At 30.1% G+C, this 8,096-nt stretch overlaps 1 protein-coding gene across 1 annotated transcript in view; it reads left to right on the top strand.

The window, feature by feature from the left end:
* Positions 1-1,858: 1,858 nt before the first annotated feature.
* The window catches only part of LOC106681174 (nose resistant to fluoxetine protein 6), a gene marked incomplete at its 3' end in the record, with an annotated part of 23,124 nt that continues 16,886 nt past the window's right edge, over positions 1,859-8,096 (top strand). The window contains 3 exon segments of the mRNA XM_067052294.1: positions 1,859-1,930; positions 3,585-3,831; positions 7,433-7,757. Coding sequence (XP_066908395.1) covers positions 3,588-3,831; positions 7,433-7,757 — 569 coding nt within the window.

Genomic DNA, 8,096 nt, shown 5'->3' with positions numbered 1-8,096 from the left:
ATGGCCTCGTGACCTTATACTGTAAACTGTTTTTAGAGTTCTACTACTGGGTAGTTTCTCTACATCCTGTATCATATCATTATGTCATTTTGATCAAATTTACTGGTTGTATTTTTTTATACAGTTGTAAATATCAATAGATAAATATAAATAGAAAATAAAAAAAAATATTCAAAATCTCCATTGTTTTTATGTGATGGATATATTCATATAAAGCATGACCTAGTTACGGATCCAGGAATTTTCTGAGGGATGAAGAGCACCAGTATACTAGGTGAATTGCACACACCAAAGTAAAGAATATTCAAATTCCCTACCCTAAGAAAAATTAAATGCTTTGATTTTGTTTAAGTAACCCGTTTTATGCGTGTTTTTATAAAAATAAGCTCCAAATTAACACAATTAAAAAGGCTAGGACAGCAGAACCCTCATTATTAATTGAAAGAGATAATTCGCAATGTATTTAGAATATATAACTATCTTAAAAATGTCGTTCAAAATAAATTTATGTTCTTTAAGTAACTATAAATTTTTGCAATTAAGGCCATAATATACATTGTGATCATTTTTTCAAGGAAAATATTTTCTTCCACACCTCGATCTGGATCCGTCAATGGCATTACCTACAAAAAAAAAATTGCCAAACTAAGAAATGGTTTTAAAACTTTAAATATAAATAGGTAACTTAAGATTTGGTATGTCAGAAGGATCTGTCTCTGAGATCAAGCACTATTCACACACGAGACAACCGAAAGGAAACGAGCCTCCGGATATTATTACCGAAAGGATAGTGCAGAGAGGGTCCCAGTCTCCAGACTTTGTGGAAAATGAAGGTGAAAGTATAACAAAAAAAAACAACAACAATATTTGTTAAGCAGCCTGTGAAATGAATAATAAAATAACATAATCTGGTCCTGTTGAAGCTGTCACGATTAGAAAAGCTTCCGCATTCATCCTCCATGTATGGGCACATGCTGAGACGATCTGCAGGTTTCTGGAGTTTTAGCTAGAGCGCTCAACTGTATGTTGTTACAAATCCTATGAGATACACCCTTGTCATTTAACAGCTTCTGATCAACAACTTACAGAGCAAATCTTATTTTTAATCTGAAAATGAGAAAAACAATTTTAATATTTATTTATCTGTGAAACATCACCAGTATACCTATAATGGTCTTGGGTGCAAAACTTGATTAGTGAGTGCTGAATCATTGATCAACAGTTATGCTATGTTAGGTGGTCAGCGACAAGAATAACCACGAAGTATGTACTTAACGTACACTTTATTAACCTGAGTTTGAATTAAATTAACGATATGACAACTGAGGATATGCCCTGAAAAAATATTGTTTAATTCATTATATCTAGTCTTGGATTCTACAAATGATATCTGATTGCCAACAGACCTTATACAAGCTATAAACAGCCTTTATGATGAAGATATATACTGTTGAATATAAAATACTTATAATGGACATTGAATAAATTAAAGATAAAAGAAGAAGGTTGATATGATCAATAATTAATAAGTCCTATCATTTAATATTATAATTGTCTCATAAATTCAGTTTCACATCTGGAAAAAATGTATCGTTAGGCATCTTAAGAACTAATTATAATGTGATTTAACTATAACATCTTAATCAATGGAGCCGGATCTATAACATTAAAAAATAGCGTCAACAGGATTATTTAGAAAATATAAAATTTTGAAATATTTTTCCTTTACCATATTTCTTGATAAAGTTAAATGGATGAAGTCAGAACGATGATAATTTATTGGAGAACGATAGCAAAAGGCCTTGGTGGTTGACTCGAACTACAAGGTAACTTCAACTGTTTTTAGCTTTAGTATTTCGGCCGACTGCTTAGCTCTGCTATTTGTGAAAAGAAGTTTATTTTTAAACGCTATAAAAATACTTGGAATACAGTAAGTATGTTGTTGGAATTTCATAAAAGTCTTGAAAAATAGAATTGCAAGGAATTTTTACCATTAACTGCATGCGTTATGAACTATAATAGCATTTGTGTGAAATATAGTTTCGCTTCGATAGTTACTTCGAAATTTGGGAAAGATTTTTTACATAATGAATATATCTACAGTAAGTGTTATATGTTTATACTGTATTCAATAATTTATGAGCTAAAAATACATAAAGTATCTTATTCGTTTTAAAATCTTTAATATCAATGTTATGTTCTAGGTTTGAGTAAAAAATATTCATTTCGAATTTCCATTATTTTTGCCTGTTGTTTATCATTAATTCCTAAAAATTGTATCTAAAATAATTATCAGAATTTGTTACGTCGAAGACCAAATATGAAGAAAACACCAAACGTACAAATTTAAGCCGTAATCCTTCTTACTGACTATTTAGTTAAAAACAAATGTTTTTTTTAAAAATTGATGTATTGTTCATTAATAAAAAAATATTTTATAATGAATGAATTAAACTTAATACTGTTTCTAACGGCTTCCAAGGAACCAGGCAAATGCGGTCGTCGTTATAACCTATCATACTACAATTATCGTGTAAGTGTGAAATATAAATTTTATAAAATCATTTATGGTCAACAAATGCTAATACATTTCATTATTTAATTTATCTTCTAAAGTTAAACAATAAACCTGTCTGATTAGCGTCAATGACATGATTCACACAGTAGCTTTCTGGAATCGTAGAACAAAATTTAAATAACCAGTCTTGACTTTCAACAAATCCCCTTTTTAAAATCTTAAAACTTTAATTCTTTAGCTTTTAACCTTTAGCTTCTCGATTTATTAGCTTTTAACTTTTAGCTTTAATTAATTCTTTTAGCTTCTCACAGCTTTCAAGACTGAAAAAAAAATGCATCTTTTCCTCCACAGAGAAACTTATGTATTATATATTAAGTATACGTCTTATAGACATGGTCCTCCTCTTTCGAAGAAAACAATAAAAATAAACAGCAAACATTTAACTGAACGGAAATGATACCCCTCCCTCATTTAAACATGGGTTTAAAGTTAAAGAATATTCTAAACAAAATTTATATTCTTGTTCTTCATATGAGTTCCTGGAAGCTGTCCCTTAAACCGATCACGTATCGTTCGATAAGTCATCAAAATTTGGCGTTATAATTGGTCATAACGTCGTTACAAACGTGGTTACAATATCCGAACAAAAATATAATTGCATAAGGTTTGAGCATCACGTGTCCAGAATTGCTTACTAAAACGATATGTTGTTGTATCCAAGGTCGTTATAAATGTTATTCATTGAATGTAAAATAAATATGTCGTCTTTTGATAACGGATGGACTAACTGAATTCTTATTTACTAATCTGATAATTTATAGCTATTTAGAAAACAAATTTCATTGTTTTGTTTTTTTTCATCCCAAGCCATCAAGTTGAAAGCAGGAAAATTATTGTATTGGTTACTATGCAAGGAACATAAAAAAAAAAAAATCCATACAAAACCTATGAAAAGAATTTTGCCAAAATGAAACGTTTTCCAAAGTGGTATCAGTCCGGAATATAATTATACGATATAATTTTAATCCTTTTTATTTAAAAATAGATTTAAATATTTTTTTTTCAGATAATGAAACATGTACTTCTACTACTACTATTTTGGAAACCGTATTTAACTTACGGGTATTCGTACCAGGATTATTACAACGAAGATTTTTATTCCTTTATTGTACATACTAGTGCTATTCACCATAATAGCCTTGTGCAGGAATTATTCCGTAATTTAACGACGGATAACTCTACCGACAACTGCATTCGAGATTTAAAGTATTATCGAGACTCCATCTATAATCATGAGACGTGGGCCATTTCATGTAAGGTTTCTATTTATAATTAATTTTTAGTTTAATAAATTAAAATGAACCTAAAATTAAATAACCTTTAGAAAACATATTTAGTTACATTTATGTGTTTTTCTTTAAAAAAATACTGAATATTCTTAGCAAAAAGGAATTAATTAACAATTCAATTTAATAAGTGGCATTAAGGGATACTTACGCGTCGATTGACGATTGACCACAGCCGACTTTTATATTTGATGGTTCAAATTATTGAATAAGATAGCATGAATGTTGTGAAACAAGTCGAAATCCTATAAATTATTGTTCATTTTTTTTTAGTCTATCCATCTGTGGTTATATGACAATATTTTGAGCTTAAGAATGAACTAATTCGTAGATTTTATTGTTCAAATATACACAGTGATATTGAAAGAATATTTTGAACAATCTGAGCTTAAATGTTGAATAAATATGTTGGGTTTGTATTCAGATACAATACTACAATTTTCAACCAAATCCTGATTGTATGACAGAAAATGTAAGTTTGCACTATCAAAGTTGCCGTAACAACTTTCACTATTACGATCACCTCTAGAATCTCGAATTTCTGTGATTTCTGCAAAACTGTAAACTTTGTTTTTTCATTCATTTCTTTCTAACACTAAGTATTGAAATCAACCCATTAAATTGCGGAATGAAACAAAATCAAATAATTAATACTAAAATTTGTTTTTTTTTAATTTTTAGCTGAAACTCTCCGGAGATACATATTTACATTCATGGTTGTCAATATTTCTGGTAAAAGTTTAAACCCTCATTTACATATTATCATATCTCATACTATACTCTAATAGTATGGGATATGTACGAGTTAAATATAACTTTTTTATATAAATAATTAATTTTTAATCGAAATGAAATTTAATAAAACATAAATATACTTATGTTTTTAATGCTATTTTTAATCTATTTGTTTCTAATATCATCTAATTTTATTATCAATTAATTAAGTTATTCAAAAAACACGGAATAAATCTGAAAAATTAAAAACCAATGTTTGCATATATTTTTTAATATCTATGTTTTTTAATATAGAGTTAGAATTTATAATAAAAAAAATAATGAAGGCCTAAGAAAACCGAAGGTTCGATGCCGATACCACCAATCGCTGTGTACACACATGCTTCCAGTGATGCCCCTCCAAACCCAATTTCACTAAATCAGTTTTAACGCAATCCTTCCATCTACGTTTCGGTCTACGTTCTCGGACGTTAACCCGTCGGTTCAGTTTTTATTAACATTTTAGGGATCCGCTCGTTACTAAGCCCTACAATCTTACACGCCCATCTTATACGCCGCAATGCTAAAACTTGAATTATATTTACCGGATGTAGGTCCCTTAATTCAGCGTTGTGTAATCCCCTAAATTCTCCCGTTAATTCATCCTTTTTCGGTCCGAATATTTTGCGCAATACTTAATTTTCGAAAACCCTAAGACGCTGTTCATCCCTTTGTGTAAGAGGCCACGTCTCACATCCATAACAGTGAGGAGGATAATAGTTTTCTAAATTCTAATTTTTAAGTTTTTCGATAGAAGGCGCGAGCTAAGCAGTTTCGAAATTGAAAAATAACAAGCATTGCCCGCCGTCAATCTAGCTTTTATTTCCTCAATTTCGTTCTTTCTAGTTACCATAGAACCTAAATACTTAAACCTATCTACATGGTCAAACGAATTTCCTCCTATATCTATATCACTGAAATTGCTCGCGTTTCAACTGCTGACCATGTATTTTGTTTTATCCGTATTTATTTCAAGACCTAGTTCGTTACTGGAGTTTATTAACGTGGTTGTATTTAGTTCTATAGTTTCTTTGTCCTCACCCAATAATACCAAATCATCAGCATACTCAAGCACCGGTATTTTACCACTCAAAGTTAAACCCTTTTCGGTATTCATCACACTTTTAATGACGTGTTCTAGTGCTAGATTAAATAAGATAGGTGATAAAGAATCACCTTGTTTGAAACCCGACCGGACCTGGAATTTCTTAGAATAATGATTATTGATTCGTACCTTATTTAAAGTTTCGGTCATGCACATCCGTACGAGATTTACTAACTTTTTCTGTATTCCCTGTTCAATCAGAATATTATACAGCTTCTGGCGGTCAATAGAATTGTAAGCCTTTTGGAAATCTATATAAAGCTGATGAACTACCCCGTTGTATTCCAATTTTTTCTGCAAGATTAGCCGTAATGAAAAAAATTGATCAATAGTTGAACGATTTCGTCTAAAACCACATTGGTAGTCTCCGATACTGAAGAAATTATCGTATTTTGTGATTCGACTAGTTAAGATTAGCGTAAATATTTTATAACATACAGGAAGGGGTGAGATTTCTCGATAGTTATTACAATCCGTCGTTGGACCCTTTTTGTGAACAGGAATAAGTAGAGAGTTAGAATTTATAAGCTGGCTTTATTATATTTTTTTAGGTTAAATTAAAAACGTTTGTTTCCGCTGTTTACTTTGAACTTAATTCAGTCAATAAAACGAGTTCATGTTATGAGTCAATACCATTTATTTTGAAATATATTAAATTTTATAAAACTATTGACTTTAGTTGGGAAGAAAGGGGACAAAAGTATGCTTGTCCCTTCAGAAATAATTTTAGTTCTGGTATTGAGAACAGTGCTCTGAAAAAGTATTTAAACTAAGTCATATTTGAAATATATTTAAATAAGGAGATGAAAAAAGTCAAGATTATTAAAAAACATATATTGTATCTGGTTAAAAATATTCCCAAAATATTATTGTGGTAAACAAAATATTTAGTAGCCATATGACATAAGCCAAAAATCAATACCCAGTATGTCCTCTGTTTTTTTTTGCGGCCATATATGCTCCAATTTTACGCAGGAAACAGTAAAATTCAAATTTTTTTTTAGCAAATTTTTTGCTGGTTAGTAAATGATCACTTAAAAATAGTTTAAAGTAATTAAGCTACAACTGTTCCATCATAAAATAGACAAAATTCTCTTCAGTAAATATGGTTTGGGTTAAATATATATCTATTGTAAGGAGCCTTACGTTTCTATCAGCCCCTGATAGTTTAAAGATCACCCACTATAAAAATTTCTAAATTTAATAGGGTTTATATTCGTATTAATAAGTTGAGGTTGGTTTAAATTCGGCTAGAAGTGTGGTGTGGGATTAGTTTTTTGGGCATAAATATTTTGTTTTCTGACGATGTGACTGGTATCGGATGCAACAATTCCCTTTCAACATTCCGTGGGGCCACCTCGAAATAACTGTTATTTAAAAATGCAGTAAGATGACAGCAATATTAATCTGAAAGTTTGCGGAAGGCAACATAACTTTATATTGATAAGTAGACCCTAAGATTTTCTACATTGGTGTGACTATCTGTAGCAATTTAACTAGTAAATCAACTGTCTTATCGTCTTTCTAAAGAGATAAATAAAACTACAGTTATGAACTACTTCACATTTAGTACAGAAGGTGAGTGGGTTAAATTTTCCTGTTATATTCGCAAATTGTAATTTTCTAATCACTAACTTAATTAGATTATGATGACAATACTTTTAGCTGTTTAAATGAATTCACTTGCAGTACTGGACTCTTCAGGATTTCCAGTCACTGGCCGACTCACAGGAAATACAATTAGTTTGGGAAACTATAAGCAATGTCTTTCCACTTCTCCGAAAAATTTCAGCAGCTCTTACTGCTTAGCGCACATTAACATATCAAAGAAACCAAACTTGCCTTGGGTTCCTCACAACGTACCTATCGTGTTTACATTATGCGTGCCAGATTCATGCAGTTACAAACAATTAGAAACTTTATTGGAATCATCAGCTTCAGTTTACAACGCAACAGTTACAGTCGAATGTCAATCAAGAAGGCCTGGATTCACTTTTGGAGACGTTTTCACAATGTGAGTAATATTATATAATTAATTAAAGTAATGTGAGATAGTTAGTTAGTATTTATAATTAATATTTAATGATGAAAATATACCAATAATTAATAAACTTAACAAACAGCTATGGGGAAAATAATTAATTACTTTATTTAAGTAATATCCCAGGTAAAACTAAAATACGAGAAAAATAAAATACTCTTCATTTTACTTTAATTTAATATTTCAGTCAGTAATGCATTCATTTTTTTTTAAACGTATTTATCTATTCAAGTATTTCTTATAACCAACTTTTTATAATATTTTCCTTTAAATCTATGTATTAGTTTTGTTTTGGTAAAATGTATTTATTTG

Source organism: Halyomorpha halys, unplaced genomic scaffold, assembly GCF_000696795.3.
Source record: "Halyomorpha halys isolate HHAL.00 unplaced genomic scaffold, Hhal_1.1 Scaffold315.1, whole genome shotgun sequence".
NCBI classification, from domain to species: Eukaryota; Metazoa; Arthropoda; class Insecta; order Hemiptera; family Pentatomidae; genus Halyomorpha; species Halyomorpha halys.
This window is presented reverse-complemented; position numbering and strand designations above follow the sequence as displayed.